Below are 14,744 nucleotides of genomic sequence, written 5' to 3'. Positions count from 1 at the left end.
AAAAACTATCGCTTGGACTTACATAATCAGGAAATGTGTCATTTGTGTTATATTCCCAAAAGGACCATATCTGTCACCAACCAAGATCAAGGCTCACAGTGAACTGCTTTCAAATGGTATTCCCAAAATGTTTTGCGCGTGTTATTATTTTCCTTGTGACAATTTTGCTACAACACTGATACAATTATGGTTAAAGGTGCTGTAAATGGTATCTTCTTTGTTTTAATAAGTGGTGATAAGTAGTGCTTGAAACAAGTGAAATAATCTGCCGGCAAAATGTATATTCTGTTTACCGCAGAGCGGAGGGACTGGAAGAGCCATGTTACTGACCAAACTAAATCAGTCAGTGATGTCTGTCGGAATTGTTTACACTGCTTTTTACTACCTGTACCCCCCCCCCCCCCCCCCCCCTCCCCCATGCTGCTATGATGCCTGAATTTCCCCAAGGGGATCACTAAAGGAATATCTCATCCTATCTTATCTTATGTAGAGCTATTTAACACTTATTTTTAACAAATAACTACCAGTCACATATTCTCTAATCATTTGTAGCAATTTGGTGATACAATTATCGGGTATTTGACTATAAGAGTACACAATATAAGAGTGTATTTAGGTCCAACATTTCAAACATACTCCTATATAAAGTCAAACACGCACTGTGATTTTTGTAAAAACAGACTGGGTAGACCAAGAAGTATGACTGTCCCACGACTAGAGCGGTCCTCCTCACCGATGAGCACGGAGGCCATGCTGGCGGGCGTCAGCCCCAGCGGGGTGGGCCGGGGGTCGTCCTGACAGAGCAGCCGCAGGTGGGAGGCGAGGGCCTGGCCCAGGGTGTGGCCCAGCTGGGACCAGCGCGTGGCCCGCTCCACACATACCCTGCCCAGCAGCACGGAGCTGCCGGCACCCGCCTCCTCCTCCATGGCCTCCACCGGACACATGGGCTCCGGGCCCCCTCCCTCAGACAGCTGCAGACGCACTTGCACCCTGTAGGAGTCTGGAGGGGGGGGGGGGGAGAGAAGATGATGAAAGGAGGAAGGGAGATAGAGATAGAGAGAGAGATAGAGAGAGAGAGAGAGAGAGAGAGAGAGAGAGAGATGGATGGTGGGAGGGATGAGGAGTGAAAGGGAGTGGGTAGGAGGAAAGAGAGAAGAGGATGAAAGGAGGAAGAGACAAACAAGTTTATAATTTTTTTTTTTTTTTTTTTACACACTTTTGTGTTTAAATAATAGGTTTACAAATGTGACAGGACTGGTCAACAATAATTGTACAGATGCATTAATCACTTTAATGAATCATTTTAATATTTTAATATTTTTTTTACACCCCAACACACACAAACAAACAAACACAGACACAGGGCCACTCACTGAGATTCTCCAGGAGGTCTTTGCAGTCGTCAGTTGCGACGTCATGGATGGTGCGGTTACACTTATCCCTCCTCTCAATGTCCTGCTCGCTGTGGTCACAGAGCACCTCAAGACACTCCTACACACACACACACACACACACACACACACACACACACACACAGTAAAGTGAGCATGCCTAGTTTACAAAATGTTAAATGGTATATGTGATGTGTTGTGATGTCATGTCTGTATGATGCATGTCTAAGCATCTCATCCCCCTACAAGGACCACAATGGAAATAAGCTCTGAGCTTTTTTGTGTTCATCCTTGGCAGCATCTCCTGACTGTGCTTTCTGTCACATGTTATTTTTAAATTGTCAAATAAAGTCATTCATTCATTCATTCATTCATTCATTCATTCATTCATTTGGTGCCTAGAGATCCAAGAAATAATGTTCATTTCTATGTCTTTCTGTTTCAAATACTGTAGTAGATTGATATTCAACAGAACATTGATATTAGAATAAAAAAATATATATAAAAGGTATTGCCAGAAAGCAGTCATTTTCATAAAACTCGTAACTTAAAAAAAAAATTATAAAGATGTGTTTAGTGACTGAACACTGAAGCGTATCTATTTGTTCATGTAAATGTGTGTGTGCCTGACGAGCGTGCGTCTGAATGCCCCGGCTTGTTCTGCCTGCGTCAGGCGGCTCATTGGTATGCAGAGCGTGGCTCCGTGTCTGTCTGGTCTGGTCGGGTCTGGCGGCTCCTCCGCTCCGTCCTCACCTTGAAGCCCCGGGCAGCGGCCATGTGGGCGGCCGTCCAGCCCTCGGCGTTGGCCTGGTTCAGCAGGGTGGCGGCGGGCGGCAACAGGACGCCAGCGTCACCGGGGTCGGGGTGGCAGAGGAGGAGGCGCAGCGTGTCCACGTGTCCCGCGCTGACCGCCGCGTGGAGCGGAGTGCAGCTGTCCTGCAGGGGGGGGGGGGGGGGGGGGGCACAGGAGCAGCGGTGAGGGAGGCTCGCACCTCTTCCACTTGGAACATCACGTGTGGTGATGATACCAACACGTTCATCAGAGCATTATCTAGTGGGCAGAGTCTATTTGGCAAGTCTTCTAATGGGTTTGTCCCCCACCTTGATGGAGGGGGGGCGACTGTGGCTCTGAAGGTGGAGGGAAAAGAGAGAGAGAGAAAGAGAGAGAGAGCGAGAGAGAGAGAGGAGACAGTAGCTCAGAAGGTAAAGCGGCTCCTCCCGGGCAGCGTGTCGATGTGTCCTTGAGCAAGAAGACACTTAACCCCCAACTGCTCCCGATGAGCAGGTTGGCACCTTGTCGCCTCCGCCGCCGGTGTGCGAATGAATGTGAGGCATAAGTTGTAAATCGCTTTGGATAAAAGCGCTATATATAAATGCAGTCCATCTCTGTGTGTGTTAGTTAGTTGGTTCTTTGGTTAATTTGTCACAATGTAAGGTTAGTTCATTGGTTAGTTTGTCACGCGTGTGTGTCACTGTGAGGTTCACTTTGTGCAATTGTGAAAATTGCAGTATAAATGAGACATTTTGGGAGTGGGGAGTTCATTTTGAGAAACACGCCTAGGACATTGATTGGATTTTCATTTAGGAACTATATTCACACCGCTTCTACTACGGACATAAAACGTGAACATGTTTGTTGGGTACAAAGAAATCTACAGGTGGCAAAGTTAGCAAACGATTATCTCCGTATTACAAAAGGGGGGGGGGGGGGGGGACTACATCACTGGTGGGGGACGACATGTTTATTATTAGCTTGTCCTGTCCAGAATAGAGTATTTATAACTCGATTCTGGAAAGATAAATTGCAAGTAGTATACACACACACATACATGTATACACACATGATACGTATACACAACAAACACACGTACATTTTACGCACATTAGCAAAAAAAAACACAAGCAGGCCCAAAGACGCAAAGATACAACGATACAAAGCTACATACAGTAAGGTTACATTCGTTTTAACACAGAGCTTTGTGAGTTCATCTTCCACATAAAATGATTACACTGAAACCTGATATACTGGCCCAAAATAGCTAGCTAAAAATAGCTATGTGTATCAGCATGAATGTCTCCTCTAGGGGTAGTGACAACATACACACCTGCCAACCCGGGACACATTGTGAGTAGCACTTTGGCAGCCGTGATTTGAATAATTTGCATACATGCAGACGTTGGTAAAAAAAAGAAAATATGAGGGATGCACTGATAGAGATTCTTGACAGATTTACATGATTGTTTGTTATCAAATTCATTGGTTTATGGCATATCTTAAATGGTAAATGGCTGCATTTATATAACAGCTTTTATCCAAAGCGCTTTACAATTTGTTCCTCACATTTTTACCCGTTCACTCACACATTCACACACACGACGGCGGAGGCGACCGTGCAAGGTGCCAACCTGCTCATCGGGAGCAGTTAGGGGTTAAGAGTCTTGCTCAAGGACACTTCGACAGGCTGCCCGGGAATCGAACCGGGAACCCTCCTGCTCTACCTCCTGAGCCACTGCCGCCCGTTTTAAGCAATTAACCGCTAATAGAAAAACATCGTGCTGTCAGGCGATTAAAAAAATTTATCTAATTAATTACAGCATTTTAATCGCATAACCATTTTATGCCTGATATTCTATATTATATAATCATATTTCAAATTGCATGTGTCCGGATGGCAGAATTCAGTACTGCATCTACAAAACCTTCCGTTTAATCATCTTCCATCTATTAATTTGCTTAGATTATTCAGGTCTGGTCAATTCGAGCATGGTGTTATTCACAGTCAAAGATAAAAAAAAATGTATTGATATTCTCATTTGGTTCATTACAATTTACTCAAAATAAAATTTTCATTCAATCAATTGATTGATTGATTGATTGAATGAAAATGTTATTAACAGATTGCAGAATGGGTACAATACAGTACGGCTCAATACACACAATTGTTAAGGGGATGCAGACCAGAGAAAGACTTTCGTCTGGTTTACAACAGGGTCCCCCATTTTCAATTCATAACGCAGAACTTGTAAGTCGCTTTGGATAAAAGCGTCAGCTAAATGACTAAATGTAATGTAATGAATTGTAAGTAAGGGTGCAACTTGCACCGTGCAATCCATTCTTTGTGGATCTAGCCCACAGTATTTCTGACACTGGGAATACATTCCCCGAGATTCATAGATGTCCCTAGAATCAGATACCAAGAACATGCAAATGGACCATATTTAAAAAAAAGTCTGTAAATGTGTATTCTACATTCTTATGGAATGAATGATACAAAAAAAATATTCTATTTTTTTTTTGTAATTAATTTTGAGTTTATTTTCATAACGCGATAATTATTAATTAATCTAATTAACGCAATAAACTGACAGCCCTGAGAAAAAGTGAATGAGAAAAGTTATCCCATGCCTATTCTGAGTGCATTCCCAAATTATGTGAGATACAGTACTACTACACACACAACCTACGCACCGAGATATTCCTTAAAGGAGCTAGGCTACTTACTCTATGCACTGAGCTATTCCTTAAAGGAGCTACGCTACTTACACTATGCACTGAGCTATTCCTTAGAGGAGCTACGCTACTTACACTATGCACTGAGCTATTCCTTAAAGGAGCTACGCTACTTACACTATGCACTGAGCTATTCCTTAAAGGAGCTACGCTACTTACACTATGCACTGAGCTATTCCTTAAAGGAGCTACGCTACTTACACTATGCACTGAGCTATTCCTTAAAGGAGCTACACTACATGTATAACAAGAGCTTATTGGTAGGAGAAGAAACGATCATCCCAGCTTAATATCTCGATTGGCTGAGTTATATATATTTTCCCCTTCTCTTAGGTAAAAAAAAAGACAACTGGCCTATGTTTGCATATTTTTTTAATTACCTGCACACTTTGATGTTACAATGTGTACAGTTTGGCAGGTCTGCATATAACTCCGCAGGGAGTCGCAGCCAAATGGAGAACAAAGCAGCGACCTAAATTTAGCCCTCATCACACACTTACACCAAGATCCCTCGGCAATTAGGTCTCAATGGTTGCCGTGGAAACACTGGAAGCCTACGCATCAAAAAGCTGCCATTTAAAGACACGACCATTGAGAATAGACTTACTCCTTTATCCGTTTTAATATTTGCGTGAGCCCATAGAACTACACAGGGAATTATGAACTGCGGAGGGAATTATGAACGTGAGGATATTCTGAATGGAGAGGACGATTAGGCGGCAGCCGGGGAGGGCGAGTGAGGACAACGAAGGGACAAGAGGACAACTGGGGACAATCTCACCGAGCATCTATTTCAGTTGTTGTCCCCCTCCAACCCCGAAGAGAGCTAACTGGAAATGCCAAGGGCAATATCCAAATGAGAGATTATATTCATGGGACAAAAATATGTTTCAACATTTGATTTGATTAACTGCAATGATAGAAGGGGTCGACACAAAAAACGGGACATTTACCATCAGAGAACAGGGGGACGGGTGAAGTGGACACGTGTAAAATGGGGACACGATGGACTGACGAGGACATTCAGGTGAGCGAGACTTACAGCAGTGGCTTGTGAGCGGTCGGCTCCGGCACTGAGCAGGGCGTGAACACAGTCCAGGTTACCTGCCTCGCTGGCCACGAACAGAGCGCTCTGGCCCCCGACGGCACTCACATTCACAGCAGCCCCTGCAGACAGCAGAGCCTCCACACAGCTAGGAGAGGAGAGATGAGAGGAGAGGAGAGGAGAGGAGAGGAGAGGAGAGGAGAGGAGAGGAGAGGAGAGGAGAGGAGAGGAGAGGAGAGGAGAGGAGGAGAGGAGAGGAGAGGAGAGGAGAGGAGAGGAGAGAGGAAAGAGAGGAAAGAGGGGGTGAGAGAGAGGAGGGGATGAGAGAGGGAGAGAGAAGAGGAGGAAAGAGGGAGAGATAGGAGAGGTGAGGAGACAGGATAGGAGAGAGAAGAGGAGAGGGAGGAGAGGTGAGGAGAGAGGAGGAGAGGAGGTGAAGAGGGGAGAGAGGAGAGACAGGAGAGGAGAGAGAAGACAAGAGGGAGGAGAGGTGGAGAGAGAGGAGAGAGGAGGAAAGGAGAGGAGAAGAGAGGAGGGAGAGGAAAGAGGAGAGGAGGTGGGAGAGGAGAGGAGGAGGCTTAGTGACGCACGCACACAAACTGGATAAACTGGGCTGGATAGCATACTTAAAGACACACACACACAATACAAAGACAATACATGTACACAATGTATGCGCACAAAATACATGGACACACACACACACACGCACGTACGTACGTAAACACACAAGAACACCTGTCTAGAGACATGGGAAGACATCAATCACCCGTCCACACACACATATCCCACCTACGCTGAAAGAGGAGAAGTCATTAGTAACCAGGAGCCTGGAGCAACACCTGCCTAGCGACAAGCCAGGTCATCTGAGGAAAGCCCGCTACCAACATGTGTGCTGCGCTGCCCACTCACAGCAAACGCCACAGTGAACCCCCACAAAACGCCCTGGGGAGGGGGGGTTGTGTGTGTAGGTGTGTGGATGTCAGAGCATGTCTTTTGGTTATCCCTGTGCTATTAATACCCCTGTTATTGATATTACAACAGTGCACATTCCTCAGCTGGCCCTGAGTATCACTCACTGGTGAACATTACGCGCGCGCACACACACACACACACACACACACACACACACACACACACACACACACACACACACACACACACACACACACACACACACACACACACACACACACACACACACACACACACACACACACACACACACACACACACACACACACACACACACACACACACACACACACACACACACACACACACACACACACACACACACACACACACGACTTTCAATGGCCTTAGAATGGCCTTAGAATGGCCTTAGAATGGCCTTAGAAGCAAAGGGCACAGTCGGTGTCAACAGAGCGGCTACAGGAAGCTACGGTGTGTCTCCCTGTGGCCCTTTCTGCCTCTGGAGAGGAGCGCTAACCGTTAACAAACACCAGAATAGCACGGCAGGGCAGCAGAAAATGGAAGTCACGTTGTGTGGACTAAACATAAGTGGAAGGCATTCCAATGTTTAGTCTTGCTTAATTTAGTCCCGGGGGGTTCAAATCAGTTTAGGATCCGGATACGCAAATAACAGACGTGGTTACTTTTCTGCTCTGAAGAGCACCTTTAACTCAATAAGCGCCAGAGGTCGCTGTTTACCGTGTGGTAAGAAGGCCACCACTTTAAAGTATAGGGATACATGGCAGTGTTTGCAGGGCTCAAACTATATTATATATCATAGCTATGGATATAATACTATTGCCCATTTGACATTGAGTATCTATCGTTCAATTTGTGAAAAAGAAATAATGTTTTCATCCATACATTCCCGTTTTATACCGTGGTGAATACGAGTATAGTTTTATTGGACGTTATTATTGGCGGTATTGGACGTTTGCAATCTCAGACTCATTCCCAATGATAACACAGGCTCCCTCGATGGATTATGAATGGAAATATCGAACTATAGAAAACCCGACTTCTCGGGTTTGGCGCTCAAGCGTCGGCGAGTTAACCCGACTTTATTCGCGAGAGGCGTCCAATGAGTTAAGGGCCGCTGGATGGTGTTTATGTTTGCAGACCGACACGAAAGTCATTGTTCCCGGCGACCAGGCCGCTCCACAGCCCCCCCCCCCCCCCCCCCCTGCCTGTGAGCCTGTCCAGCTGGCCGCGTGGCGGACGCTCACTCTCTAGCGGAGCTGCTCCCATTAGATTGGTGGCGTAAGCAGAGCTGGGACAGACGTAAACAATGACATCAATATACTGATTTCCAATGGGCCTGGCTGCGCCTCCAGCATATTACTTTCATTGTGTTCATACCCTTAAAAGGGAACGTCCATGGGCGGCTAGGTGGTGTAGTGGGCAAGGCACTCGCCACCAACGCAGGAGACGCTGGGTTCGAGCCCAGCTCTCGGCGTTGCTACCAGCTTGGCTGGTCGCTCATACTAACACAATTGGCAGTGTTAGGGGTGGGAAAGCTGGTGGGTGGGTCCTGGTCGTTGTAAACAGCGACTCCTACAGTTCGGTCGGGGCGCCTGCACAGCGAGGGAGGGATCTGGAGGGAGGTAGTGTGACCTTCCACACGTTACACTCTCCCAGTGAGAGTCTGCGCTGCCAGGCTGGCTGCCGGCTGGCTGCACATGTGTCGGAGGAAAGCATGTGATAGTCTAGGGGGGGGGGTGCGCAACAACCAGGAAGGGGGTTGGGAATTGGCATAACGACTAACAGTGGGATCGGAGAAAAATCGGAAAAAGGAAAAGATAATAAAAAAAAATTTAATTAAAAGGGAACGTCCACCCTAAAACAGAACGTACATTGTGCTTTTCCAACGATCTCGGGACACTTCAGTCAATATCTATAGATATCTCTAAAAGTGTCTCCCCCAGCTGGAAGTCAGAGCGTCAAGACTTGAATTTGTGATGTCATCATCAAGGGACACCTTCTGGAGCTGGTCCACTGAGGGTGGATCAGTGACCCGCTCTGTGGGCTGGTGGAGTGTAGGATGTGAACCTGCGTACCTGCGGTGGCCGTGTGCAGCAGCGACGTGTAACGACGTGAATCCATTCTCATCTGAAACATCAGCAGACACCCCTGCAGTCAGCAGCAGCATAACGCTGTCTGAGAGTGAGAGAGGAGAGAGGAGGAGAGGAGAGAGAGACACACGTTTATTATCTGCTTTTTATTGTTTTTCTTTTTGCCACACTCAAATCTGTTATCATTCATTTGAGTCTTGTGTTTGTGATTTCATATAATATGTACACATGTCATTGAAAGCTCACTGAATTGAAATTAAAGGCAGATGGAGAGAGAGGAGACAGGGGAGAGAGAAAGAGAGAGATGAGAGGAGACAGGAGAGAGACACACAGGGAGAGAGGGGGTGAAAGATACAAGGTGTGTGTGTGTGTGTGTGTGTGTGTGTGTGTGTGTGTGTGTGTGTGTGTGTGTGTGTGTGTGCATAAACCTAGCAGTCTACTTCATTTAACACTCTTTATGGATCAGTGCTCCTTGACTGGCAGGTTGTTACCAAACTTCACAGCAGGGATTCGTATCTCGATAGACATGCATGCGTGTGTGTGTGTGTGTGTGTGTGTGTGTGTGTGTGTGTGTGTGTGTGTGTGTGTGTGTGTGCGTCAGCCACATCCATGCCGAGATAGGAACCTCGAGCAGACAAATTTGGATCCCACCTGATCAAAGGCCTTCACGTTAGATATTACTAGATCCATATATTGTGTATTGCTATGACTGGACTATAAAGACTACACATAGCACATCCAGGGATAAACCTAACTGGCCACGTTTGTGATTAATTACCAGTCTTAATTTATTATTTATCAATTCTCTCTAAGCTGTGGCAGCATAATAACAGACAGTGCAAACATCATCAACAATTCAAAATACTGTTTAATTTACCAGTCTCAACAATGTAAAATGTGTTGGGAGCCCGGATCATAACTTGCCTTCAGAGAGTTTTATAAGAAACTAGTTTCTGCCTTCAGATATTACTACCTACTCATTTCATCCATGCTTTTGTTTTTTTACACTATTAAATGTTAAATGACCGGTTGCCAGGCCATATATAGTAGATTTGTGGATTCAGTGCCATATGTTTTACTTGCCATGTTTTGGTAGATTATATAAACATCTTGTATAGATTTATTCATACATCTTTTTCACTTGGGTGAATGGCTTAAGAACACACCAACATTTGGGGAAATTAGCTTACAGTCTTCTCCAGAGACAAGAAGATAGATACCAGTTTCCTCTCTGTGTGTTCAGTAGAAAGCTATCTGGCTGCACGTTAGCCTAGCTTAGCACAATGAATGGAAGCGGACATGACCGGTTAGCCTTCGGAAGAGGTGTTAGCTGGACAACGCCTAGGCTAACCAGCCATGTCCGCTTCCATACATTGTGCTAAGCTAGGCTCACGTGCAGCCAGATGGCTTTCTACTGAACGCACAGAGAGGAAACTGGTGTCTTCTTGCCTCTCTCTAGGGAAGACTGTAAGCTAATTTCCCCAAATGTTGGCGTGTTCCATTAAGTCACACGTTGCCCCAGAAACACACAAGACGAACATCATTATGTGATCAAATCAACCAACCAAGCAGACCGGGTCGCCCCAGTAGGGAGGTACCTGCGTGTCCATTCTGAGCAGCAGCGAACAAGGCAGAGGTTTGGTGGTGGTGGTTGTCGTCAAGGTGACCGGTCTTGTTCTCCATGGTGGTGGTGGTGGTGGTGGCGGTGGTGGTAGTAGTAGTAGTAGTAGTAGGGTCTGGTTGGTTAAGCAGCATTGACAATAAAGTGACGTTTCCCTGGGAAGCAGCTTGTAGGAGCAGGGGGCGCCCGCCGTCCAGGGCAGCGGGCCCACCGCCGAGAGGAGGCGGGACTACGGAGGGACACCAGCCTGAGGAGGGGGGGGAGGAGCAGGGGCGGGGTTAAAGAGGAGGAGGAGGAGACACCACTAGAACTGGAGCTGGGAGGTGCAGAGGGGGGGGGGGGGGGGGGGGAGAGAGCAGACCCGAGTTCCACACACAGCATTGTCAGGACGTATGGTGTTGAGATGAATAATGTCCCAAGCCCGTCTGAACCACCCGTATCACAGCAGATCATCACAGTACATTTTAATAATATACATTGGCTTCATAGTGTCTTTATACCTGTAGCACTGCACATATTAATACTACAACTCTGTACATACATCTGATTGGCACTAGATTAGATTATATTCAAATGTATTGTCATCATACAGCACAAGTACAGTCCAAAAATACGTTTGGCATCCAACCAGAGTGCAAATGTAACAGTAAAGTGCAATCGCAATATAACTAGTAGTAATATATAACACTAGACTCAGTAGTACTTATTTATATATTTTATACCCAGTTTAATCACCTGTACATTTAATATTACTGTTGCACTTTACGGTTACATTTGCACTCCGGTTGGATGCCAAACGTCTTTTCGTTGTACTGTACGTCGTGCTGTACGATGACTGAATCTAATCTGATCTAATCGGTACATAGTCCTCTCACGTGTGTCGTAATCCGTCCTGCCTAAATAAGGGAGGGCGGCTCTTTTGGCAGGGGAAACTTAATGGGTTATTAGACCAGCTTTGTCTGTGGTTCACGCAAACTCTCTACCTTGAACAAGGTGTTTTAATATGAATTTCTCTCTCTCTCTCTCGCTCTGCTAAGACAGGGGATTTTAAATTTTGAAAAAAAAAATGAAAAAAAAATCGCTAGCCAAAACTAGCTTAGCATTTGCAGCTTAGGTTGCACGACATCGCCAGCATACTCGTGGTGCAGTGCAAACTCGTAGTGGGGGTGTAACTAAATTCCAACATCACAAAAAAAATTATGAAAAACACACTTCAATCAATGTCTGAAATGGAGAAATAAAACCTAAAGAAAAACCTTCTTCTAACCCCTCTTACTATTGTGCACTTTGCCACTACATAATCTTCCTTGTCTATATTACTATAGTAATATGTCTTTACTACTAAGCAGTATGCACTCAACATTTACATTTAGTCATTTAGCTGACGCTTTTATCCAAAGCGACTTACAAGTTCTGTACGACAAGTCATCAGGAAGGGGCACAACTCTATCAGCTGAGTAACGATGTTCATCAAAGTGTTGAGTGCTACAGTGTAGGTTAGTTTATTAGGACAAGTGCATGACAGTAAGATTAGTTAGGGTTAGAGTTTTTAATTTTTATTTATTTTTTATTTCAGATAATGGTTGAAGAAGTGCGTCTTTAGTCGACGGCGAAAGATTGGACGGGTTTCGGCTGTCCTAACTGTGGTGGGTAGTTCATTCCACCATTGTGGGGCAAGGACTGAGAAAAGGCAGGTTCTCCTTGATGAGCCTCCCGGAGCTCGGATAGGAGTGGGTCTGAGACTGTAGCACCCAAGTCTCAACTCTGTTTGATGAACATTGATTTGTTAGTGTCACTCAGCTGACAGAGTTGTACCCTTCCTGCTGACTTGATAAAAGCGTCAGCAGCTAAATGACTAAATGTAAAAAACAACATCACTGGTAAATGGGACAGGAGAACACTGTTCATGAAAAAAAAATATATATACAGTATACAAATTACGACAACACTTGAGGTCTAGTAAGTCCAATTTCTTTTAAACGCAGCCTACTTTTTTCTTAATGCAGAGCTGTTAAGTTAAGTCAATCATATCTTACCAACATTGGGTTGTTTTTACTAACTTTACTAACTTGTGCAGTTGTATTACCTAATAAAATACAAATATTGGATCAGGACTTGATATGCGCTCACAATTTACTCAATATTAAATGACTCAAATTAGGATCGGGAGAAGAGAAATGTGATCAGGATGACATCCCTAGAGTAGGGCTGGGCGATATGGCCTAAAAATAAAATGGCAGATTATTTTTTTTTAAATCCGATTTACGATTTTAATTGGTTTTTTCTCTCTTGAAAACTAGAAATGCCAAGGAAATCATTCATATAGCCTTTGTTTTTATTTGACACAAAAAAAGTATCCAACCAAGATGAATGTCCCTATTGGGATTGAAGTGCAAACCTAACTTTCACCAATCTTCACTTAAAAAAAATATATATATATATACTGTATATAAATATATATATATAAAAGGTTACTCTTGATCAAACAAAGATGAATGTCCCTATTGGGATTGAAGTGCAAACCTAACTTTCACCAATCTTCACTTACAAAAAATAATAATTATAATATATATAATATAATATAAAAGGTTACTCTTGATCAAACAAAGATGAATGTCCCTATTGGGATTAATAGTGCAATAACTAGCTTTTTCACCATACTTCACTTAAAACAAATAAAAGGTGCCTCTTGATCATGAAACAAGAATGCATTTCCCTATTGGGATTAATAAAGTGCAAATCTAACTTTCACCAAACATCACTTTTTGTAAAATAAAAGGTGACACTTAAATTATTATTATTATATTTTTTGGAAAATCGACCTAAATCATTCATTCGAATTAATCGATAATATCGATTAATGGCCCAGCCCTACCCTAGAGGTGAATGTACCTAAAAGTAGAATGCAGTACATAGTACATACATGTTTAGAAAGAGAATAGTATATAGACTAATGTGAAATACATAGATTGATAAACCAGGCAGAAGACATGCATTTAGTTTCCTACTACAATGTGACTAATCTAGAATCAGGTCACCAACGTGACCAGAACTGAAGTCAACAGGTGCAGACACGGTGGATCTCAGGTGGAACCAGGGCCACTCATAATCAATTCATCTTCATCCTCTCATCAAAATACACGCACATATACACACATGCTATATTAATGTCAATGCATCAACCCTGTCCATGCACACACAATTTAGTAGGTGATCATGACAATTAATTGGCAGTGTAGATAGATGCGCACGGAAGACAATGGAAATAATAAAACAAAACACAAAACAATTAAAGAGAAAAGAACAGAAACCTAATTCCTTGAGCTAATAACCTACAGCTTAAAAAACTACCAGCTACATCAGATAAGAGTTCCATCCTAATCTATGGAGAAGCATTGCACACTATTGCTAGTAGAGATGGCGTGTTGGGGGAAGGCGGGAGTTCTAGAAGAGACTCATGTTAGCAGCTAGGCTCTGAGGGATGTGTTATTTGGCTCTTTTGGAGCTGAGCAGGTTAATAGTGTGCAGCTTGGAGCAAACAGAGTGAAAGACCTTCAGAGCACAGTAGGGGTGTAAATATTTGACCCCACAACGATTAGATTACGATTCTTCAGGCAACGATTCAATGCATCATGTCTTCATTTGACCACGATTCAATTCGATTCGATACATTTTCGATCAGTTAATTCCCCCCAAACATTTTTATACACAAATGTGGCTGGGAAAACTGATTCACTCAGCATGAATGGACTATAGGTCAATAAAAAAACAGACACAAAAAATGATTATATATAGAATATTAAAAAAGAAATCGAATAGATTCTAACATTTTCAAATCGATGCAGTTGAATCGTCACCTTAGGCATCGATGCATTGTTACACCCCTAGAGCACAGCCTTGTCTGAGCGACTGGAGAGAGAGCGAGGAGAAAGAAGAGCAGATGAACCGAGAAAGAGTGTAGACCTAGTTAAGCATTTCAAGGACATAAGTAACGACAGCCGCTATCGTCATGCTTCCCAAAATGTCCATCTGTGTCAAGCTATGGATCAGCAGAGGGGACACCGATGGCTGCTGGTGGACGGGCTCATTTGAGGGGGAGAATAAAAATGTCCGCCCGCTGCGGGCGGTA

General features: G+C 44.2%; 1 protein-coding gene across 1 annotated transcript in view; it reads right to left on the bottom strand.

Moving 5' to 3' along the window:
- The window catches only part of cttnbp2 (cortactin binding protein 2), a 146,408-nt gene that overhangs the window by 33,218 nt on the left and 98,446 nt on the right, over positions 1-14,744 (bottom strand). Inside the window, exons 5-10 of the mRNA XM_084334677.1 lie at positions 10,593-10,862; positions 8,980-9,079; positions 5,945-6,095; positions 2,145-2,327; positions 1,374-1,491; positions 734-1,000 (exon numbers count right to left, since the gene is read on the bottom strand). Coding sequence (XP_084190803.1) covers positions 734-1,000; positions 1,374-1,491; positions 2,145-2,327; positions 5,945-6,095; positions 8,980-9,079; positions 10,593-10,862 — 1,089 coding nt within the window. The remainder of the gene's footprint in view (positions 1-733; positions 1,001-1,373; positions 1,492-2,144; positions 2,328-5,944; positions 6,096-8,979; positions 9,080-10,592; positions 10,863-14,744) is intronic.

This window comes from Notolepis coatsorum, assembly GCF_963971535.1.
Source record: "Notolepis coatsorum genome assembly, chromosome: 18".
NCBI lineage: Eukaryota > Metazoa > Chordata > Actinopteri > Aulopiformes > Paralepididae > Notolepis > Notolepis coatsorum.
This window is presented reverse-complemented; position numbering and strand designations above follow the sequence as displayed.